General features: G+C 35.1%; 1 protein-coding gene across 4 annotated transcripts in view; it reads left to right on the plus strand.

Annotated features, from left to right (window-relative positions):
- Nucleotides 1–25345, plus strand: part of SCFD1 (sec1 family domain containing 1) — a 90148-nt gene that overhangs the window by 53952 nt on the left and 10851 nt on the right. For all 4 annotated transcript variants that reach the window (XM_003408670.4, XM_010588565.3, XM_064292372.1 and 1 more), the window contains 7 exons: nucleotides 692–788; nucleotides 5577–5647; nucleotides 7619–7698; nucleotides 11759–11821; nucleotides 13769–13844; nucleotides 20416–20469; nucleotides 24459–24511. In XM_003408670.4, the coding sequence (XP_003408718.2) occupies nucleotides 692–788; nucleotides 5577–5647; nucleotides 7619–7698; nucleotides 11759–11821; nucleotides 13769–13844; nucleotides 20416–20469; nucleotides 24459–24511 (494 nt within the window). The remainder of the gene's footprint in view (nucleotides 1–691; nucleotides 789–5576; nucleotides 5648–7618; nucleotides 7699–11758; nucleotides 11822–13768; nucleotides 13845–20415; nucleotides 20470–24458; nucleotides 24512–25345) is intronic.

Below are 25345 nucleotides of genomic sequence, written 5' to 3' on the forward strand. Positions count from 1 at the left end.
TGTGCCTTCAAATAGAAAACATGTTCATTTCTCTCTTTTGTATTCTCTGAAGTATAATATAATAGCTGCTTGATAATAATCGTTTTAATTTACTTCGGAGGATACTAATTTGTTAATTTTGTTTGGATAATTTTAATCAACAGAATTTTAAAAGGTATCATACAGAAAAGATAGATTTGACTGCTTTCCCATTGTCTAAAGCTTCAGAGTATTAAGTAGAAGAATTGATGAGGAAAAAGAGTGTTATAAAAAATAATCATGAAATATAGTTCAACTGGTATAGCTTTCTGTCCAGTTAGAGTGGAAATATGTGGATTTGTACACTAAAAAAGTAAACATACCATGACTACCTGACATTAATTTGCATGGAATGTAATATGATTTGTATGCTAGTTACTAATAAGTACAATAATAGAGATTTATGTGATTTTTATCTTTGCTAATGTATGTGTGTCACAAAGCGGTAATTCTGAATTTATAAGTAAAATGTGGTGAACAAAATAGTCAATCTATTTTTTTCTACACTAAGTGTATGATAAAAAAAAAAGTAAGAAACTTTAAAATAGGTTCTATTAGGAAGTGAACATTTGCTTTTAAGATTGATGATGGACTATAGAAACTTGTAAGCTAAAGACCCTTAGTATATTTTTATTACTTAATGTATTCTAATCAAGTATTTATTTTGGAACAGACAAGAAAACTAGATGTATATTTTGAATATGAAGAAAAAATAATGAGCAAAACTACTCTGGATAAATCTCTTCTGGATATAATATCAGACCCTGATGGTATGTATCATAAATTTGAGGTTAATACAAGTTTCACGTCTGATGAATCCAGCATTTTCTATTTGAGTAAAATCTGAATAGAATTATTGTTTTTCCAGCAGTTGGTGCCAATAATGAGGTAATTAAATGAGAGATTTACTGACAGGTTTGCAGCACAGCAGCTCTTAAAGTGGAAAAATGGTTTTCATTTTATTTTATCGAACTTTTCCTTGATAGTATTTAAATGTTCTTTTTATTCATTTGTTTAAAGTCATATATCCAAACCTCAATTTCTGCTAGTTCCAGGAAGAAGGTATAACATTTAGATTCAAAATTGATATCTCTAAGTGATGTATTTTGATTACAGGTATACTTTGGTTTACCCTTAAACAGTTTTCCAAGAAAATGTATCTAATATGAGTTCTATTATAAATGTTTAGGGAATTCACTTTTTAAAGGAACTCAGTGGCCAGTCCTTTTATGTGGATATTTATCGAAATATTTGCATGCTTGATTTTCTTAAAACAAGCTGTAACTATTTGTGCTTAGAAAAGGTAATCTAACAATTCCTGTCAATTATAGTAATCATAGGGTCTATCTATAAAGTGTTTTAGTTTCTGAAATTTTCTAAACTTTAGAGACTTGTTGATCAATTCAGAGTAGTTTACAATTCAAATTTCATTTGTTTTCCAAAATGGATGAACAGCCTAAGACCCATTGTGCATATAAGCTATTTGGCTAATGATGATGGTTTTTGAGTTACAGTTTTGGTATGAGTTTTAGATTTTATTCCCAATTGGAAAGTAACAAAAAAATCTAGATTGTATTGTAATTAAAGGTTTCATACATAAAAACCTCTGAGAACCCTTAAGTACTGCTTAATTACCCTTTTAAAAAGCTAGATCTGTCATGTGAACCTAACATTTTGAAAGTATATATACTTTACAGTGAACAGGGTTATATATGTCTGTCACTTAAGAACTATTCTTTGTTATATACAATAAGTTTTGAGTAAAGTTGAGACAAATAAGTGTCTTGATAAAAAATCAGAACCCTTCTCTTTCCTTTCCTCCTCCTTTCTTATACAGTTTATTCCTTAAGACATTAGGTGGGGCAGGGCAAGTGGCACCAGAATACCAGTCATGCAAAATGGCAGTCTCCTGTTGCCATTTTAGCCCACAACAGGGTATTGGAACCTGAGCAGGAGTAGGTAGGAGGGCATTTATGTGGGAGGGAAGGCAGATGAGTAATCTGGTATGAGGTGTCAAAGTCCAGGAAAGCTGTGCAGGGTGTCCACATTAGGGGCAGTCCAACATTGCGTGAAAGAGCCCAAACATACTGAAAAGGGTAGCCCTACACAGAGGCAACCCATTGTGGGCCATGTCAGGTGAGAAGCATGTGAGTAGGTCCATTATAGTACACTGAGAGGGGCATACATGCAGGTGAGGGGATGGCAGTAGAGAAGAGAGATTTGCTATGTACAGGAGAGTGATTAAATAAGTAAATATATAGGGCAATATAAAGGGAGCCAGGCTTCCCATTGTCAGAGGAGGGAGTTACAAATATGAAAAGATAGAAAACTGGAATGAATCCTGTAGTGCTGGGTTGGAACTGGAGGTGTGAACTTACTTGTTTCAGTATATATTTGACAGATTTGAGAGATACAGAAATAAATACAGGTGTGTGTGTGCACATGTGTGCATGCACGTACACACATATGTGTATTCTGTAGTTCTGTCAACTGAAAGGACCTGGAAGCAGCCATATGTCAATAGTAAAGATTTTGGCTTCTAATGATAGATTTTCCACTAGGACTCATTGGAGAAATGGCTGATTTGAGGACTCAGGGAGGGAAAGTACAAAATAAGCCAGAAGTTTTGTTGTGCCAAAAAGCAAGGGAAGCACTCAAAAAATGACACGACAATCAAAATGACCCAAAAGTCTGCCTGAAGAAACTCCCAGCAGCCACATCATGACAATTTGAGCATCAACATAAATAATAATTGTACTGGATTATAGCCGACTGAATGAAATAGGAGACCATGAGTCCATACAGATATAATAAATAAATTGAATATCTACAGAATATTTATACTTTCAAAGTACCTCTCCACAGAAAATACTAATTACAAATAAAGAAAGAATAACTTTACAGTGGAGAATCCTAATGGATACCCTATGTCACGGATTGAATTGTGTCCCCCAAATATATGTGTGTCAGTATGGCTAGGCTATGATACCCAGTATTGTGTGGTTGTCCTCCATTTCGTGATTGATGAAATTTTCCTATGTGTTGTAAATCTTAATCTCTGCTTGTGGTTAATGAGGCAGGATTGGGTTATGCTGAAGAGGATTGAGGTGGATGTAATACCCATTCACAAGTCACACCCCTGACCAATGTAAAGAAAGTTTCCCTGGGGTGTGGCCTGCACCACCTTTTATCTTACAAGAGATAAAAGGAGAGAGAAGTGAACAGAGAGCTGGGACCTCATACCACCAAGAAACAAGAGCCAAGAGAATAGTGTGTCTTTGAACCCAGGGTTCCTGCACTGAGAAGCTCCTCAACCAAGGAAAGATTGATAACAAGGACCTTCCTCCAGAGCTGACAGAGAGAGAAAGTCTTCCCCTAAAGCTGACACCCTGGATTTGGACTTGTAGCCTACTAGACTGTGAGAGAATAAATTTCTCTTTGTTAAAGCCACCCACTTGTGATATTTTTGTTATAGCAGCATTAGATAACCGAGACACCCTATCAGGTAATCACAGTAAACATCGTCAGTAATGAGACATAACAAAATAGTGCACCACCCAATAGGATGCATTGTGAAGACCACAGCATCACTTTTGTCATATTCATGCCAAGGAGGCATAACTTGAATATAGTCATGAAGAATCCTTAATCAGACAAACCTTAATTGTGGGATATTCTGCAAAAATACCCTGTGATCTTCCAAAGCATCAAGGCCACGGAAGTCCAGGAAAGACTGAGGAACTGCTTCATACAGAAGAAGACTAAAGAGGCCTGACAGCTGTATGCAACACATGATTCTGAAATTGGTCCTTTTTGCAATAAAGGGTATTACAGAGATAGTGGTAAAACTTCATTGAGATCTAAAGATTAGATGGTAGTAATGTATTAATGGTCATTTTCTGATTTTGATAGTTGTTATATTGAGGTTATACTGGAGAATGTCTTTGACATTCTCAAATTATTCTAGATTATTCAGAGAGGAAAAAAGTTCTCTGGAATATGCTTGAAATTTTTCTCTAAGATAGATTGCTCAGTGAGGGAACTCAGACTTTAAAATGGAGAGTGGTCACAGGAGAGCCTTAAGTGTGACAAAAGGTTCTAGACTGTGGCTACAGGCTGTAGAATACTCATAGTTGTAAAAGATACATGTGTATAATATCCATTTGGCTCCCTAGTGATTACTGTCATTATAGATATCAGGATACACCCCAGCCCTTACCATCATATGAAACTTAAAATCTCAGCTGAGGTGGGGCCTTTATTAATACTAGAAATAAGTAAATATGTTTCTCCTTGAAGAACGGTGGGAACTGTTCCTTCTTTAAACAAAGTTAAGTACCAGCTATTAGAAAAGGCTATGCTAGAGGCTAAGGATATTGAAAGCAACAGCAAGGCCCCAGAGACCCCTAAACAGAGAAAGGGAACCTTCCTCTTCTGTCTTAGGAGCTGTGGCTCCAAGAGTGTAGTGTGAGCCCCATTGCTTTTTTTCTCATTTATCCTCTAGCACTTCGTCACAGTTGCATTCATAGTTGCAGGAAATGTACAGCGAAACAGATAAACTGAAACCAAAATTTTTTAGCTGCAGCACCAAAAAAAGGGAAGGTCAAGGGAATCACAAAGTACCAAGGGGGTTGCAGAGAGGAAGGAGCACAGGAAAACAACCCCATAAAGTTGTCAATTCCTGGGCTTACCTCCGAACTGTACTTGTGTAGATCTAATCCTCAACAGTATTCCGAACATTGAGAAGTGAACTAAGAGCTAGACTACCTCCCAGTTCCCAGACTGGTCAGTGGGTGACGGGACAGGTTCCATAGCACTGCAGTGTGTTTTGAAAACAGAACTGATGGTGGAATCACAGCCCAGAAACAGCTGGTCAGAACTTGCAGCCTCAACGCAATCAGAACAATTACCTGCTAAAATGAAAATATCAGCATACTCTCCTGGAATTTAAACAAGACCCAGAATCTTATAATTTAGATTTTAAAATGTCTAGATACAATCCAAAATTCCTCAACATTCTAAGTACTGGGAAACTCAACCCACATGAGAAAAGACTATGAACAGATGCCAAAGCTGAGATGTCACAAATGGAATTATCTGACAAAGATATTAAAATAGCTACGTAGAAAATCCCAAGGGATCTACAAAAAAAACTCTTAGAACTTTTAGTGAATTTAGCAAGTCTACAAGGTACCGTGTCAACACATAAAAATCAATCAAATTCCTGCATTCTAATGGTGAACAATTGAAAATGAAAATTTTAAAAAACAATACCATTTAAAATAGCTTGTTCCAGAAGTAAAATAATTACAGGAATAAATGTAGCATAGTGATTAAGAGCTCGGCTGCTAACCAAAATGTCAGCTGTTCAAATCCACCAGCAGCTCCTTGGAAACCCTATGGGGCAGTTCTGCTCTGTCCTGTAGGTTTGCTGTGAGTTGGAATTGACTTGATGGCAACGGGTTTAGGTTTTTCGGTTTTTATAAATGTCTAATGTATCATAACACATGATAACCAGAATTATGAAATTTTTTAAAAATCTGTTTTCCCCTATGTAGCAGGTACTCCAGAAGATAAAATGAGGCTGTTTCTTATCTATTACATAAGCACACAGCAGGCACCTTCTGAGGTATGTCCTCTGTATTCATATTGGGAGGGAGGGGGAATGCTTGTTTGCAGAGTAACTGCTACAGTTAGAATTTCAAAAATAGAAGCAAAAAGCATCATGGCCAAGTAACTGCTTCATTCTTTTCTTTAAAAGAAAAACAATTTGTCAATGCTAGTTCTATTTACTGCTGAGTTTTATAGCAGTATTTATTGTCACTGGGGAAACTATGCACTCATGAAATGTCGGACTGCTTTTAAATTGTAATATGAACTAAATTCTAGTGGCCAAAATTCTTATTTTTGGAAAATAACTATTTTTAAACTAAGTTAACAAGCTTTGAAAGATGGCTCTTATTCATGTGGCCTTAGAAGTTTCATTTCTTTAAGCTGTACCCACTAATCGTTACTTGCCCTCTGAAGAATTTATCTTTAAGCTAAAGTAAATATTTAATAATATTTTATGCTTGTTTTAAAACCAATGTCCAAAATAGAGGAGTAATTTGGAGGAAAATATCAAAAGTATAAAAAGTTATATAAATACTATTATAATTTACTAAGACTAAACTTCAGATATTTGTCACATGGCAGGTTCATATAAAAATAAAGTTGAGATGCTGTATAATGCAATGATGTAGATAGTGTTTAATACCAGAATAACTTTCTAAAAATGATTAGAAAATGACAAATTTTCCTTTCTAAAAGCAGATTTTAAAAAAGCTGAGTGAATGGATTGTGGATAATTTTTTTTTTTTTCCTTTTTCTGTAATGAACCATGAATTGCTTTTGTAAAAAAACCAATTTCTTAAGTATGTACAGGTAACTGACTTAGGGTAAAGGAAAGCAGTGATTTTGGTGTCAGACTTCTTATTGGGTCAGAGACCTGTTGGCTTTTTTCTGATGTTAGCTCTGTGTAGTTAACCGTATGGTTTTAATGGATGAGCAGTAAGCATTAGGAAATTCAGAGATGGCATCTGGAGTAGTATGGCTATTGGAACCACTTTTCCTTTGCTGGTAACAATTATTTTTTTAATACCTGATAGACTGTAAGGCTTTTCTTGGTCAAAAATCTTTGATGTGTTAAAACAGCAGTTGGCATTAGGCCAATTCTTTTTTACCCTGGGAATACATCTCATGACTTTTAAATCAGTATAAGAAAGTGGTTTTCTTTTCAGAGATCTTTCTCTCAATAATGGAAGCTTACCTATTTATTAGAGAATACTAGTAGCCTATTTATAATATTTTCTTAAGAATATATGATTTTCAAACTTTATTCAAGATTTCCTTAATTTGACTATATCATTTATTTTCAGTAAAGATGAGGTCTTTTCATAAGTTTTTAAGTGACCGTTTAGAGGTTTGAAGCAAATTATGACTACTGATGTCAGATTAAAAATCTGTGGCGGATTGTCAGGTTAAAGGTTCTTTCCTTTGAAATTGTTAAATTTAACTTACATGAATTCAACTAGACTTGCTCATCAGGAAATAAAACAAGCAAAAAAGAACAATTTAAAAACTACAGTTGATGAGTCTGGACCCCTAAAATGAATGTGAGATAGGAAACCTGAATCTGCAGCTCCTTTCATTTGATGTCATTTCCCCTTGTGTCTCTTAAAAGTGTGACCATCTCACATTTTGATTTTGCTTTCCATTTGTGAAATATTCTTTGTCAAGCCAAATACTTTATCTAGTGTTTATCTCAGGGAAAAGCAATCTATTTCAACAGTGAAGGAAAACTGACTTTGTTAGACTTATTGAGGGATGACAAAGAATAGGTGACTTAGGAGATGGTCAGAGGTAATTTTTATTATATGTGATTTTTGTCTTAGGTGCTGACTTGGGAACTCATTTAAGATGTGACTCCACTGTACTTGTGTGCTTAGAATTTAAACTCATACCTTTGATGTAACTTTTTGATGATTCAGATGACAAACAAAACGGTCTTCTTGTTCTGAAAGTAAAATTTTTTTGTCATACACTTGTTTGCTTATTTCAGGCTGATTTGGAACAATACAAAAAAGCTTTGACTGATGCAGGGTGTAACCTTAATCCCTTACAATATATCAAACAGTGGAAGTAAGTATTTTTTTCTTCTTTAATTCTTATCCTTTTAGAGAACACAATTGAGATTGAGTTTCCAAGTAAATTGAAATGCTACTAAGACAGTTGAACAATCCTTGGTGTTTCTTAGTCGTTGACATAAGTATTTCCAATCCGGCCCACCTTATCCACAACTTAAAATTACATGAAACAGTGATGCCTTGCTTTCCTAGACAAGCTTTGTATATTCTCTACTGAGAAGGTGGGAAAGGCAAAGACTAAAATGCCTTAAAAACATTAGAAGAAAAATTTAATTTCATTAGCAATGCATTTCAGTAGAAATGCAGATTAACATAATGCGGAGGTTTAGAAAATATTGTGCCAAGATTACAGGAAAATTAATTGGTACATTCACACTCTGCTAGCAAGACTATAAATTAACATGATTTTTCTGGATGGTACAAAAATGTTTCAAAGAGAAGCTCAGACCTAGCACTTCTCCTTGGAAGGATTTATCCCAGAGAAATCAGTGGAATTGTATAATCTTAGAAGCAATTAAATAATGAAATTTTGAAAACCAACCTAAATGCCCAGCAATAGGATTAATAAATTATGGCATTTCCATAGATAGAAGGCAATTGAATCATTAAAAATCATGTTGTAGAAGACTATGTAATGACATTGAGAAATTTTCATATTATTAAGTAAAAAAAACAGATTACAGCACTATCCGTTGGTTTGTATGTTAAATATGTCCCTTGTCTCAGGGATTCTTCTAGACATTGGAAATAGAATAGTGAAGATAATAAGCAATGCCCCTGCTCTCATTGAACTTACATTTCTGTTGGGAGTACAAAAAAAGTCAACAAATAAGCAAATCAATCAACAGAATAATGTTAAATCGTATTAGCCCTTTTGTGCCCAGTGGTACATATAGCGACCATGAACTTTTTCGGCTTCTGGGGTTTAATGGGAAACTGCTGTACCACCGACAGTGCATGGAGCCACAAGGCAGGGACCGTTGTGACTGAAACTGAAGAAACAGGCATGTGCCACAAATGACTGTTTTTACAGGGTATTGTATGAGGTGTCTGAATTTTTGGTAAAAAAAAAACAGAAATTTTGGAAAATTTTTATATGTTACATATATGTACCAGTAGACCCTGGTGGGGATTCTAGAGTATAATTAGTGGTACTTCATATGTACCACTAAATATTTAGGGTAGGCTTGTGGGAGAGGGCAAGAAAAAAAAAATCCACGCTACCTACCAAAAATTCAGACATGACACTCAGTGATTCAGCATGCTTCCATTAATGAAAACATAATGGTATCAACAAAAAATTCAAAGCAGAAAATAATTAGATCACCAAAGGGTTAAGTGATGTAAAGAAAATAAAACTAAGTGATATGATAGTACCTTCTTGGGGGTGATGACTAAATTTATTAAGATCACGGAAAGCCTTCGGATAGGTGACACTTGAGCCAAGATTTAGGTGACATTTTTTACAGTATGATTCCTATTCTGTATCCATTTGTCCATCTATATTTGTCTATGTGTGTGAATATGCACATATATACGTATAATTATGTAACTGAAATGACACACACCTAAATGTTAATGGTAGATAACTCCAAGTGGTAGAATTTTTTTCCTTTTGGGTGCTTTCCTTTATTTTCCAAACTTTGTACAGTGAACATTACATTCAAAATGTTTTAAAATAATAAAAAATTTAAAGACTGTAACATTGAATATGCTTTCTGATCTCAGTTGTGTCAAAAATACACATAGCAAAAGAAATATACCAAGTTGTTAACAGTGGTTATCTCTGGGTGGTGGGTTTATGAGTGCTTTTTATTGACTATACTTCTGTTTGTTTTTTTCCAAATTCCCTTTTCACCGTTTCATTGTTGTGTTAAGAAAAAAATACACAAAAAGTCTTTGTTTAAAAAGAAAAGCTAAAACTCTCTTTTCCGGTTTTTGTAATGTATACACTTACACATTTGGCCGTGTGGCATACATCAGTGTTATGCGTTATGTAAATTTAGGTTATGAGTTATGTAAAATTCCTTAATAAAATATTAAGAAGTCCCACAGTGGCACAACAGTCAGTGCCTTCAGCTGCTAACCGAAAGGTTGGTGGTTCGAGCCCATCAGAAGTGCCTCAGAACAAAGGCCTGGTGATCCACTTCCAAAAAATCATTCCTGGAAAACCCTGTGGAGCACAGTTCTACTCTGACACACATGGGTCAACGTGAGTCAGAATCAGTTCAGTGGCACCTGGTTTAGTGGGAAGGCATTCTTGGGCATCTTTTCATGTGGTTGCAAATTATATAATCCCTAATTTGTAAGGTGTATTTTTCTTTTAATTACAAGAATTATACCAGTTTATCGAAAATTTAGAAAACTCAGAAAGGTATGAAGAAGATAAAAATTTACCTGTAATCTCATTGTCCAGAGACTACAGGTAAATGTTACTGTACATCTTTCCATTTCTGTATGCATATTACAGATAGTATGTTTCTAAAAATTGAGAAGTCATTATACAGTTCTGTATTCTATTTTTCCATTAATTTTTATCATGCTAGTCTCTCATTGTCTTTAAATCTCTGTTGGTAATATTTAGTGACATAATATTCAGCCATATAAATGTACTACTATTTAACTTTTACCCTGGTGGGGTAGTGGTTAAGACCCATGGCTGCTAACCAAAAGGTGGGCCGTTCAGATCTACCAGGCATTCCTTGGAAACCCCATGGGGGCAGATCTGCTTTGTCATATAGGGTCGCCATGAGTTGGAATTGACTCAGTGGCAGTGGGTTTGGTTTTTTTGGTTTTGGTTTAGGTGTAATTGTTTCTGGTAGGAAGAAAAAAAATTTTTTTTTTTTTTGTTAAGAGCAGATATCGGAATCGGTGCTGAGAACAGTTGATTCGTGTTCTGCTCTCTGAAAATCTGAGCAAGACTGAAATTCTTGTGTTTGGGATTTTCTAGTTGTATCACTGGCAGATTTTGTCAAGATTGAGATTGAATATTGTTAGCATTTCAATGACCACATCTTAGTAATTCTCGTTGTATTTACTCTCCTAAAGCTTTCTTGTACATAGGTGGCCACCATTTATTTACAGAAATGTTTAAATAATTAAGAATCATATTATAAAAGAATACTGAATGACATAAAAATATGATATGCTATTAATGAAAATGTGTTACAGAACAGTACAAACAATATACTAGCTTTGATTTTAAAATTAAGTATACATGCATATGTGAAAAGACTAGAAGAATACATAGCAAAATCCTAACAGTGGTTACCACAAAGTGGTAGGATTCTTCCGGGAGCATCCTATATTTTCTGGATTATCTATGGTGAAAATATTCCCAGAAGAAAATATTATTTTAAAAAACAAATTTAAGGGTCATCTTTTGCCCAGTCTTCAAAAATCCTGTAGTTTAAAGAGATTCTGGCCGTTTAGAAAGAGTTAAAAATAAATGGCATATCCTTTGCTGTGTATATTTTCACACACATGAAAAAATTTTAAATGATTAAATAAATGACTGTTTGGAACAAGTGTAAAAGTGTGTGATATAGAGCATAACTAAAACGAAAAATCATTTGGGTAGTAGAATTAAGAAAGTGTTCATAAAGGAAGTGGTTTTAAGCTGAATCTTAAAATGTACAATTGCTGTTGGAAAAGAGGGCTATGAGTTTCTACCCCCAGAGGACAGCATGAGCAAAGGCCTGTATTCCTCTCGGAATGAGGAAGTATGGATTGTGGGGCACAACAAAGAGACTAAACTTCATCATTACATAGTTGTTATTTTAAGTCAGCAAGCCCTTGTCTCAGTCTTTAATGATCAAATATAAAAAAGAAAAAAAGAGTAAGAAAAGTCATTGACGTTTGGGGAACTAATGCATTTGTGCTTTTTAAAGAATCTCAGTTTTTCAGTACTAATTGTGATGTAGTTATACTACTTGAAAAATTATTTCTCTTCAGAAAATGCCTGCATAGTGAGTTGGTCAATAGTTTAATACCATGACACTGAATGTCAACTTTGATAAATGGCAGCTTTTAAACATAACTTTCTTATCTTATAGGGCTTTTGCAAAGATGGCCTCAACTCCTGCCAGCTATGGCAACACTACAGCTAAATCAATGGGGTAAGTTTAATAATTCTGACTGAATGTTTGTACTCTAAATCGTAATTAGACTTCATGCTTTAAAAACACAATCTCTGACATTTTGAATGCAGCATGTTTTCATTACGATACAGAATAAATGTCAACATGCCTAGCTTCAAGATAGATCTGGGCATACTGCTAAATAATAGGTAGGAAGTCCCCAGAGGTGCATATGACTCTGACTCCAGAGAATTCTATAAAATATATGTAATTTTCAAAGAAGCTAAAGAAGGTAACTTTGTCTACACTTTTCCATACCACACTAGTTCCAAATTCTTAGCTTATTTTTCAGAGCTAGAATAAAAGCATGAGGTCCAGAAAAAGCAAGTTTATCCCAGCCCCACCACACACTACTGGTTTTAATGAAACAGTATTCAAAACAAAAATGCTTGGCGTAAGTCAGGACCTGTAGCGCTTAGCAGAATGAATCTAGGTCGGCCTCACCTTCAGACACTGCTGTGTAGGTTAGCGTACCTCCTCAGAGTTGCCTTGTTCCAGGAATTACCTCAGTAGCATTTATCCTAACAAAGATTACTTTTTCTCGTTTCTATTAATGAAAATATTTTTTCCTGTACATCTCTTGATTTCAGAGGGAAGTAAGGACAAGATAGGCAAAAGAAAAATATTTTTTTGAAAATCATTGTTGTTGTTTGGTGCTATCTATTTGGTTCCGACTCATAGTGACCCTATGTGCAACAGAACACAACACTGCCTAGACCTGCACCATCCCCACAATCATTGCTATGTTTGAGCCCATTGTTGCAGCCACTGTGTCGATCCATCTTATTGAGGATCTTGCTCTCTTTCGCTGACCCTCTGCTTTACCAAGCATGATGTCCTTCTCCAGGGAATAGTTCCTCCTGATAACAGGTCCACAGTACGTGAGATGAAGTTTCAACATCCTCGCTTCTAAGGAGCATTCTGGCTGTACTTCTTCCAAGACAGACCTGTTCATTCTTCTGGCAGTCCATGGTATATTCAGTATTCTTCATCAACACCATAATTTACATGCATCAACTCTTCTTTCTTCCTTATTCGTTGTCCAGCTTTCACATGCATATGAGGTGATTGAAAATACCATGGCTCAGGTCAGGAACACATTAGTCCTCTAATTTCATATCTTAAAATCTTACTGAATATTGAAAGCCTGTTAGTTTCCTTATGGATTTTTTAGTTGGGGATTTTAATAAAATGTGTTATAAGAAAATCTTGGATGCTTTTGAAGGATATCCCTCGCCTTCTGATATCAGGATGCAAGATTACTGTTCTGTTCCACGAAGCATCCTCTGACCCCATGTGAAAGACTCTTTGAACCACAAATATAAACCAATACGGCAGGTCATTTGTTCCACTGCATTTGTTAAAAATTCAGACAATAAACATTTTTCAGAGTTGAGGTCAGATTTGCTAAGTGTGTTGTGCTTTACATTTTTATATGATTTTATGTATAGAGGGCGGGAGAGAGCATACAATATGCCTAGTAAAATTTGACCAACTCCTAATACAGACATATATATTCCCAATATGTTAGTGCGTTTTGAACTCCTAAAGCAAGTCATTTGAATATTATTATTTTAGCATTAAGGCAACCTGGAAGGTAAGGAATCCTCTCCAAATTATAATTCAGCTAAACCTGTAGCAAAGGCTAAGCACTTAAATTGTTCATTTTAAAGGCAGGTATTTTTCACATTTTATTAGTAACGAGTACTAATCAGAGTATTTTATTACTGTCTTGTTGTCAAGTAAAACTGCAGCCGTGGTTTCCACGGATACAGAAGTTCCCCAGGCCCTTCTGTTCAGTGAAAACCCAGGTGTTGCACTAAGCATTGGCATGTGTTTTGTGGTGTGTAATCAGGCAAATATTTTCATGTAATAAATTGGAGAGGTAGTTTTTACTTAGTGTGGTCTTCTCTCTTTCGCTCCTAGTCTTTTATCACGAGTCATGAATACAGGATCACAGTTTGTGATGGAAGGAGTGAAGAACCTGGTATTGAAACAGCAAGTAAGTACAGTTGTTAGAAAACATACTAGTAAAATTAGATAAATTTTGACAAGTTGATTGCTTAGTCAGAGCAACTTCTGGTTTTATTCAAGTTACATATATTAAGAATAAAGTAAAATCCAAGGCTCCTTTATCGGTACTTTAAGGATATTAGGGTATTTCTACATGGGTGGCTCAGAGCTCTGTAATTTCATGCTTCCTTTTTTAAAAGATTTGCTCATTTGGACTTTCCTGATGTTTTGATTTCCCCATAACTACCATTTGGTTTTGTGAAAGTACATTAATTGAAAGAATGAATTTAACCTATTTAGAGTAATGAACTGCTTATAACATAATGAATATCATTTAAGTTTTAACATATATTAAAAGAATATTAATAAGCCAGTGAACTTAATAGTGTAAAGACTACTGCCTCTCTAAATTCGAATAAATAAAATATCACTTAAAGTAGGAAATAAATGTTTTAGGGTAATGAAGCTAGAGCTTGATTTCACACTTCATTTTGGAATGACAGTCTTAGTTTTATAAATAGAACATCTTTTAATGATTTTGTGTCTCTATGGGTTTTCTATAGTGGTTTATCTATATTCTGAAGTAAAATATGTATTAGGACTGGTTTGGTTTAAGCCAGATTTTTTTTTTTTTACTTTTTATTACGTAAATAAAAAATACGTTAAGCCCTTCTGAACCCTTCGCCAAGTTTCAGTACTCAACATTCTTCCATTCTTGTTTCATCTACCCCACTTACGTTTTTTATTTTTACTGGAATATTTTAAGACAAATATGAGATGACATATTTCATGCTTAAGTTTGTAATGAGAAGGATTTTGAAGGCCAGAATAAGAGAAGTTAATAATCAGTTGTTTAGATCTGAATATTGTTTAGTCGTTTCAGGAAAAAAAAAAACTAAAAGATGATCTTTTCTTTCTCTGAACTTCCTCCACACTTTTTATCTTTCTAGTGATGTTTACCTATGGTGCTTTGTATGGACTTATTTATAAGGAGTCCCTGCATGGTGCAAATGGCTAAGTGTCCGACTACTAATTGAAAGGTGGCCAGGGCAGTTTGAACCCACCCAGAGGTGCGTCAGAAGAAAGGCCTGGTGATCTGCTTCCAAACGGTCATAGCCTTGAAACCCCAACAGAGTATAGTCCTGCTCTGCACATGGGGTTGCCACGAGTTGGAATCCACTCAACAGCAATGAGTTTGGTTTGATTCTTTTTGATTATATGTGTTCCTTGAGGGCAAGGAATTTGTCTTTTCCATCTTTAGATTTTTCATAACCCGAACCCATTGCCACCGAGTCAATTCCGACTCATAGTGACGCTATAGGACAGAGTAGAATTGCCCCGTAGAGTTTCCAAGGAGTGCCTGGTGGATTCGAACTGCTGACCCTTTGGTTAGCAGCCATAGCACTTAACTACTGTGCCACCAGTGTTTCCAGATTTTCCATAGCACCTTAAATAAAGTAGGTGTTCAATTCTTTATTTGGTAAATGAATAGCATTTTATTATAAAAACTGTAATGTTAATGAAGAACAGTGAAAAATCCTAATTTGCATTATTTCATTAAAAGGCGGATTACTTTCCAAACTTTCCCTTCAGTTACATTCCAGATTGCCTTATTTCCTAAGTACTTGGGAATACTTTTTTATCCTTATTACCCTTCTCTGGAATTATTTTCAGTTCCTCCCATTCTGCCTCTCTGTGGTAATGAGCTACTACTAAATACTTAATCTGCACTTTATTGGTTCACAGTACTGCCCTGTGCCAGCTTATCTTCACCCCCTTTGATTGCAAAAGGTGAAAAGACACAAAAATAGGAAGTTGGGCATCTTGGAGACCAGCATACTATACTTCACAGCTTAGCCTAGCACCACACTATTTGTTATCAACTCTGAACAAGATGATTTTGTCTTATGAGACAAAAGGGGACCACTGTTTCCAAAGGTAATGTCTGCCTTTTGCTAGCAAGACTGGTTATTGGATAATCACATGTACTTTAATTCATTTTTAAAGAAAATTACATATTTATCTTAACATGTCACTGTTCAAAAACAATCTAAATAGTAAGATTCTTTTAACAGAAAGTAATCCTTATAACAAACACCTCATACCATTGAGAAATTACAGACTTTAGGATGATCATAATTACTTTTTGAGCTTATTACTTTATAGCCACACAGTACCATTATGCTCCCTAATGATCGCTGTAAGAGATGTCTAAACTAATCATCGGCAAAATATTTTAGTTGTGCCAACACAAGTTTTTTATCCTGAGTTAAGTTCTTAAAATATAAAAAGAAATCATATACCTTATGACCTCAAATCCTTTTGCTTTTCTCAGTATTGTAAATAACATACAGCTTTGCTGTAGTTTCTCACTTACAAAAGTAAAATTTGAAATGATCAGCACTTAGTCCTATCTGTATAACATTTCTGCCACTACCACCAGTGATGTCTTCAAGAAGAAAAAAAAGTGGACATTAATAAGAATTTGTAGGTTCAATATTAAAATAAATATTTATTGACTTGGAAAGGTGGTTCATTTTATATCATGAAGTAAAAATGAAAGTCATACTACAAAATATTAAGTCTGATATGACCTTTTTTGTTGTTTAAAAAAAAAGGGTATTGAACAATGCACACCCCGGTTTTAAATGTTAGCTTTTTTTCTGGGTCGGTATTCATCCCTTGATTAATTCTGTATGATAAATTCCTAGAATTGGATTATGAAATCAAGATGTGTGAATATTTTTAATTGTTCCTGATAAATATCACCAAATCTCCCTCCCAAGAAATTGTACTGACTTACAGTACTACGACAGTGTTTGAATGTCTGTTCCTCTGCATCCTTCCCAAACCTGGACATTATTTCGTGTGTGTGCCTGTGTCTGTGTCTGTGCCTGTGTCTGTGTCTGTATTTAAAGTCATAGTCATAGTACCGTATTTTAAAGCTACCTTTTCCTAAGGACTGAAGTTAAAAGTACTGCAGTGGGAGATCTGGGGCAGTCTTGGAACTGAGAGGTGAGAGATAGCAGAGAAGAAGAGACTGCCAGAGATTAGTTCTGTTTCACCCTTGTAAAATTCTCAGTAATTTGTGCCTCCTAGTGCCTCCTAGAAGAATATGATGATGAATAATGTAGCACAGAGTTGCATAATTTAAGTCTTCTGTTTGACTTTGTTTGCTTTATTTGCTGAAATAATCTCTCTCTTAAGGAACGCCTGGTGGATTCAAACTGCTAACCTTTTGGTTAGCGGTCGTAGCTGTTAACCACTACACCACCAGGGTTTCCTAATCTATGACAGCATGTGAATATTGGTGCAGCAGTGGTAGATTATTGGTTTGCTGTTATGTGGTTGTAAAGACGAGACAAAAACGTAAGAATGAATTATCTCTGGACATGTCTCTTGAGTTATTTAGACTGTTACGCTAGAACTAAATTTTTTTCATGTTATATTGACTAGCAGGCTAGTCTTCAGATATGAAACAAAAACCAAACTAGTTGCTGTCTTAGTCGATTCCGACTCATGACAATCCTATGTGTTTCAGAGTAGAACTGTGTTCCATAGGGTTTTCAATGGCTACGATCTTTCAGAAGTAGATAGAAGAGCTATAAAAATACAAAGTACAATTTAATTAATTGTACCTCTTAGAAAAATCTCATTTTTATACTAAATGAAGATTTAACATGAGATTTATTTGAATCATAAATATTCAATTTTCCAATATATTCAGAAGTATAATAAATATGACCCTGTGGTTTTTACCACTACATAAAATCTTTTCTGAATTTCCATTGTATCAGTCTAATAGTGCAATTCAGGGCGCTAAACAGAGAATTCAGTATAGAGAAATAGACAACTCTCAATTTTAGTAAACTCTTATAAAATAATTTATAATGTTTCCTTGCTCCAGAATTTTTTAAAATTACTTCTTCCTGTTATGTTGCAAATTACTTCATCATCTTTTGTTGGTATTACTTGGAACAAATATATGATTGTACTTTTTGCCTTTGGAAAACATTTCTGTATATTTAAATTTGCACTCATTTATTCTTCAGAGGAATTTATGGTTTAGACTTAAATAATGAAACTCAATTTTATTTGAAACAAAACCCAAAAGGTAAAAATTTGAGATGCTTTTTTTTTTATAATTGTGTTTCAGGTGAAAGTTTACAGTACAAATTAGTTTCTCATTCAAAAATTTATACACAAATTGTTTTGTGATATTAGTTGCAATCCCTGCAATGTGTCAGTACCCTCCGTCTTTCCCGTTTCATCCCGTGTTCCCCGTGTTCATTTGTCTAGTTTTTCTGTCCGTTCCTGCTGTTTCCTCTTTGCTTTTGGGGAAGTGTTGTCCATTTAGTCTCCTATACTTGATTAAACTAAGAAGCATGTTCTTCACGTGTGTTATTGTTTGTTTTATAGGCCTGCCTAATCTTTGCCTGAAAAGTGGACTTCAGGAGTGGCTTCAGTTCTGAGTTAGCAGGGTATCCAGGGGCCATATTCTTGGGGGTTCCTCCAGTCTGTCAGACCAGCAAGTCTGGTCTTTTTTTGTGTTCTGTGAATTTGAATTTTGTCCTACATTTTTCTCCAGGTCTGTTTGGGACCCTCTATTGTGATCCCTGTCAGAGTGGTCAGTGGTGGTAGCTGGGCACCATCTAATTCTTCTGGGCTTAGGCTGGTGGAGGCTGTGGTTCATGTAGTCCATTAGTCCTTTGGACTAGTATTTGCCTTCTCTTTGGTTTTCTTCATTCTCATTTGCTCCGGATGGGATGGGACCAATAGATGTACCTTAGATGGCCGCTCACAAGCTTTTAAGACCCCAGACACTACTCACCAAAGTGCAAAATAGAATATTTTCTTTATGAAGTATGTTATGCAGGTTGACCTAGATATCCCCCAAGACCGTGATCCCCAACCCTCAGCCCCAGTAACTCAGTCCCTCAAGGTGTCCGGATGTGTCTAGGAAGCTTCTGTGACTTTGCTTTGGTCAAGTTTTGCTGACTTCCCCTATATCATGTGTTGTCTTTCACTTCACCAGAGTTACCACTTGTCCACTCTGTAGTTAGTGATTTCCCCTCCCTTGTAACCATCTAAGATTGTTTTTTTCTGTGTGTAAACCTTTTCTTGGGTTTTTATGATAGTGGTCTCATAAAATATTTGTTTTTTTATGATTAACATATTTCACTCAGCATAATGTCCTCCAGATTCATCCATGTTGTGAAATGCTTTGCGGATTCATCATGGTTCTTTATTGTTGCATAGGTTTTTTTTCTTTAAATTCTAAATAGAATACAGGGAATACATTCAGTCAGCTTGAACATTTGGTGCTCATGTTTATATTAAAAAATTGCTGACCAACACAAATATCAGAGTGAAATATAGCTTTAATTTTACTTGCCTGATAGAATCAAAAGGTTTTGACTTACTGATCTAGAGAAAAAGAGAAAAAAATGCATATTTTTGTCTCAGCAAAGCAGAATTTCCCTAATGATAGTCCATTTTAGTAACAATGTGTTATGACCTAAGAAAACTAAAATTTCTTTCAGTCTGTTTGTAAAATGGTAATACGTTATCTACAGTTTTTGAATCATCAGATTTAATGTCATCTTTCTTGTAAGAAGTCTCTAAGATACAAAACTGTTCTTTCCAGAACACGCTGTACAGCTCACAAAGAAAATATCAGTTAAAAGCGGGCAGAATACCATGCCAGTAGGAATGTAGTCTAAATGGACATAGCAGTCACTTAGTAAACTTTCCTGTATTCTGTGTCATTATGTTCAAACAGTGACAAAAATCATCAGATTAAATGTAACAATAGTATTTCATATTCCAAAGCATGTAAACATGTCAGGAGGCAATTTTCTACCAACATCAAAGTGTTGTACATCTCAAGCTCAAAGTGTAATTTGTTCTATAAGTAGACAGTGCAGTATGTTATTGAATATTTTGGGATTTACAGGCAAATGAAAATGGTCAGGGAAGTAGTATATATATCCATTTCCCCATATTTCAAAGAGCACACGTATCATTTTGGTTGAGAAGAACATACATGAGAAATGAACTCTGTTAGGTCATTTAATCTCTCATACATTTTCACAAACTTCAAAAGTAACTATTTTTAAAAGAAAACTTTTACAAGCAGCAGAAAGAAAATGAAAAAAAAAATGAGATGCTTATTTTTTCACAACAAAAGCTTGTAGTCCCTAGTACTGAAAAAACAAACATCAAACAAAATAAAAAGCCAAAACATGTATTTGTACTAAAACCTAAATACACCTGCACATTAAAGAGAGCTTTTGATTTAGAATTATATTTCTTTCTATGGAATTATGAGTAGTGCCAAGTGATACTTATATCACAGAATATTTATTATTAGAATATGTTTAATTAAAAAGTAAGTATACTTAACTGTAAAATGGTTTATGTGCTTATGTATATTTTATGATTAGATTAAAAATTTAGCCACAAATGGAAATACAGTGAACATGATTAGGTTCTTTTATTAATAGAACTTTGGTTTATTATTGTTCTAATATTTGACAAAATACTAATCTCTTCCACAGAATCTACCTGTTACTCGTATCTTAGACAACCTCATGGAGATGAAGTCAAACCCTGTGAGTAACTTAAAACAATGTACTTGTAAGTTCTTGAACATATAAAACTGACTCATATGAGAGGCAGTAAAAGCAGATTTGGTTTGTTGTGAGCATAATCATAGCAGAATACATGAGAGAAAGGAAAGAATCCATTTTCTCCAAGAGCCTTTTTTTAGCCATTATCACTGATACTGGCTTGGTTTTCTCAGCTGCTACAACGATTCTGGCCAGATGTCATCTAAATTAAATGTAGAATATCCTGTATGTATAATTTAAAGTATATCCTAAGGAGCAAGTTTCTGTAAATGAAAGGGAACCAGTGAACATCAGTTGTTTTTTATTAGAAAAAAAAGCACCAGACCAACTTGATTTTATGAAAATCAAATTAGGAAGTCAGTGCATAGGTGCAGTTTTTAAGTGAATATGTTCAGATGGCACTAAATTCTTTTGCGCTAAAAAAAGTAAATTGAGACAAATTGTTAGATGAATGGGAAAATATTGTTAGCAGTTACTTAAAGAGTGGATTTCCAAGTTATCTGTTCACAATTTAAGAAAGAAATGTAAAAATCGTTACAATCCGTTTCAGAAAACAGGCCACTGTGTTACTGTGGCAACTAGAGGGTGGTTAGTGTCACAAGAGTCTGGAATCGAGAAAGGCACCAAGATCCTGCCCACATCCAAACCCTAGTTTAGGTTGATTGTATCACTATAGACTTTCAGTGCACCTTAAGATTCCAGGCTAAGAAAGAGAAGAGAATCTTCAGATTAATGTAACATTTTCTGTAATTGTTAATACATGATTATAATAACATGAAAGGAAATAAACAAAAACAATTTTTTTTTTTTTTGCCCATGTGAAAATATATAATGTAATAAAACATCCCCAAAAGGATAATGATAATTATACGGAGAATGGGAAAATTGTTTACGATGATAAGCTAAAAAGGATTAGGATTCCTCCATCTGGAAAGTGATATAAAGAAGGTGGTATATACAATGTAGTAGTGTTACATTTTGTGACTACCTCTTTGAATATTTGAACAAGGGAGATTTTCTTAAAAAGCTTGAGAGAGGTGTGCATTTATGGCTAATGTCTTAAAGAATAGTGCTTCGAATAGGCAGTAAACTTGTGGAATATAGCATCCCTGACAGTAATATAGTATCCCTAACAATAATAAAGGTTGAAAATACCAATAAATGCAAAATTTTGGACGGAGTGATACCAAATTTACAGGGGTAAGGAAGTTTAGAATATTTCGTTACTGTTCCTAGTCTTTGGAAGTTGAGATGAAAAGTAGTAACAACAATAATAATGATAGTAGCTACCAGCTACTGCGTACCTCCTATGTGCCAGATACTTAATCAGAACATTTCCACACAGTATCTCATTAGTCCTCATTAGAGCCCCCTGAGAAAGGTATTATTACTATTATTATTTTATAGTTGAGGAAACTGGCACAATGAGGTCAATTAATTTGCCTAAGGGCACATAGCTACTTAAATGTCAGAGCTACGATTTTTACCACAGGCCACATTTTTAACCACTATGCTATATTGAGGAAACCCTGGTGGTGTAGCGGTTAAGTGCTATGGCAGATAACCAAAGTGTCGGCAGTTCGAATCCGCCAGGCACTCCTTGGAAACTCTGTGGGGCAGTTCTACTCTGCCCTATAGGGTCTCTATGAGTTGGAATCAACTTGACGGCACTGGGTTTGGTTTTTTGGTTTATGCTATATTGATTAGGGCAAAATCCATACCCTTCATGGAATCATAAAAAGAAGCTTAAAGCAGGGTTTCGAACCAGTTCTTCCCGGTTCAGGCATGATCAGCAAAGTGAAACCAGAACAGACCCAAATTTTTAAAATGGTGAACTGCAGTGATAACTGGAGCCAGAAAAATTATAGGTCAGAGCCCTGCTAGAAACCTAAAATCCCTCTTAGAAAACAAAGGCAGCATGCATGTTGCATAGTAACCAAATCTCTTGACCAGCACAGTCAATAATTGCTGTGCTGTGCTCAAAGATGGTGGCCAACTGCCCGGCTTTGACTGTGTGTTGCTCTCCACAGACCTACCAAAAATCCAACCTTCCATATCAGGCTCCTGAAAGTGCCCACTATGCCTCCTTCCAAGTCTCCCATTCCAGGACTTCAACCTGTAATTTTTCCTGTTCACCCAAATTTTAAAAATTCAGGTCAGTTCCAGTTTTGCTTAGTTGGCCATGAGAGAACCAGTTCGAACTGGTTCAAAGCCCAGGCTTAAAGAAACAATCATTTTGACAATGAAGGAGATGAAACCAAGAGATGTTAAGTGACTTTTACCAAGTCACACTATTTTTGGTAACAGAATTGGCACTAAAACCTGCTACTCCTGTATTTCTACCTAGTGCTCATTTTAACATACACATTCCTTCCACAGCATTTCTCTGTCATGAACAGACGGATGGTTAAATTGTGAGTCTTACTAAGATCACTATGTTTCTCTGAATTGTGAAAGTTCACTTATCAACTCTACTGAATTGACTTTCACTTTATAACTGAAAGTGCATTGCTATATATATATATATATATTTTTTTTTTTAATTAGGAAAAGTAGATTTTTTCTGCTTTGACAGCATTTCTTCATCTGCCTCTTTGGTGAGGCAAGCTGCTTGCTCTCTCCCTTACCCCATCGTGTCCCCAGATGAACAAGTTGATTTGGAGGCTCTAAAGAGGTTAGGAAAATACATTAGTAAAGTATACTAAGTTCTAGGTTAGACTAGTTAGTAATCTTGACCTTATCTTGTCTCAGAGGTTTTAAAAATGTTATAACCTAATTCTCAATGCATTCTTACCACTTTTCTCCAATTGAATAAGCTGAAAGAAAGGGATTAAGGCAAGACAGGAGATAAGTTTCATGGTTTCATCTTGCCTTCTCAGTGTGGCAGGTAGCAGTTTTCTGTAGCAGTGTGTTGAAGGATTCTGGTACTAATTTGGGCTCACTGAGAGTGCTGTGATTGATTGGCAGTGTCCATCATTGGGTACAGGACAGTGGCAAGACATGTATAGTGTATTACCCACAACTGGTGAAATACAAAGGACTCTGAGACCTAAAAGATTTTTTAAAGCATAGTTGGTGGCAAAACCTGACCTGAACTCAAGTTGAGGCTCTTTATAATTTTTATTTATCCTGCTCTATGTTAATTTATCCTGCTCTATGTTGGTAATATTCATATATTTACCTGCAGAAATATTAACCCGTTAGGTGATGGGGTGCTGCCCACTAGGAGTGTTACCTTATATACAGTATATGCATGACATTGCCTATCTAAAATTTTTTTTTTAATTCCAAAATATATCTAACTCCAAAGGTTTTAGATAGGAAAGATTGTGAACCCCTGTATATTCAGTAAAATCATAGACATAAAAAGATAAAATTCTAAAAAAAATTTGTTACATTGTACTTTGGCTATTTTCAGGCTTATAAAACAGGTATGTTTTCAAGAAGCATTTTAGCATAGTAGTTAAGAGCTTGGGCACTGAAACTAGACTGCCTGGGTTCAAGTCTTACAGTCCCCCCACTTACTAGTTAAGTGACCTTGGTGGAGTTACATAACCTTTCTGTACTCCAAATTGTCCATCTGAAAAATGAGGACAACAATAGGAACTACCTCATAGGAGTGTTATTGGGATTACTTGAGTTAATCCACATAAAGCACTTAGAATAATGCTTTCAGTAAATGGTGGTTGTACATTGTACAAAGTTGATAGATTTATTAAAATAATATACTCTAAATTTTGGAAACCCTGGTGGCATAGTGGTTAAGAGTTACAGCTGCTAACCAAAAAGGTCCGCAGTTCAAATCCACCAGGCACTCCTTGGAAACTCTATGGGGCAGTTCTACTCTGTCCTATAGGGTTGCTATGAGTCGGAATCGACCCGACGGCAATGGGTTTTTAAGGTAAATTGTGACTTTCTAAGGAGGAAATTCCATAGCCATGGTAAATTTTTTTTTTTTTTTTTTTAAATAGGAAACAGATGACTACAGATATTTTGATCCTAAAATGCTACGGGGCAATGACAGGTAAGCAGCTTTTATCTTTTGTAATGTAATCTGCTATGGGTTTCTCTCCCCAAACCCAGGAATGAAAATAATTTGTTTTTAGTATAAAACAGTAACTGCTCATTATTAAAAATTCAAATTATATAGAAAACTGTGGTAATTATACTTAACATTTTGGTATTTGTCCTTCCAAGTAGGTACAGAAATGCAAAAATACCTTTAGGTTTATTATTTATCTATAAATATTATGTTTATCTCTCTCAGACGGGGGAAATAATGTATTACAAACTAAGTGGGAGGTAGAGGGATTGAATAATATGTATATTTTTACTTGAATATTCTTATTGACCAAATGAAAAGATGAGAGAGCTTTCTGTTGGACTGGTTTTTTTTATTTTAACTGGTCCATAAAATCTAAGACCCTGGGAACCATTACTGTAAACAACAGTTTATAGCATTGAAACATTCTATAATTTCTGTATTTAATGACAAACATGGTATGGTAAGGTGTTCTTTGTTAACGTTATCATGCATATTATTTCTCAAGATTTAATTAATAGTGATACAGAAAAATAGCTTACAACAAAAAACTTCTTGAATGATTGTTTCTAGCACTAAAACTTGGATACAGCTGGTTTCCTGTCTATACGTTATGTTTAGAATCTTTAGAACTTTGTCTTTGCTCGATTCCAAGCTTTCACATCATTGTATGTAGTCAGGACCAAGCATCCAACCACTAGACAGTTGATTATTAGGTTGTTTTTTAGTAATATAACAAGATTATCCTCTTTTCTGAACTTACCAGAAATACTACCAAAGTTGGAACAGCAGCTGCACTGGCAGGAAACTGGCAAG

Source organism: Loxodonta africana, chromosome 10 (assembly GCF_030014295.1).
Source record: "Loxodonta africana isolate mLoxAfr1 chromosome 10, mLoxAfr1.hap2, whole genome shotgun sequence".
NCBI classification, from domain to species: Eukaryota; Metazoa; Chordata; class Mammalia; order Proboscidea; family Elephantidae; genus Loxodonta; species Loxodonta africana.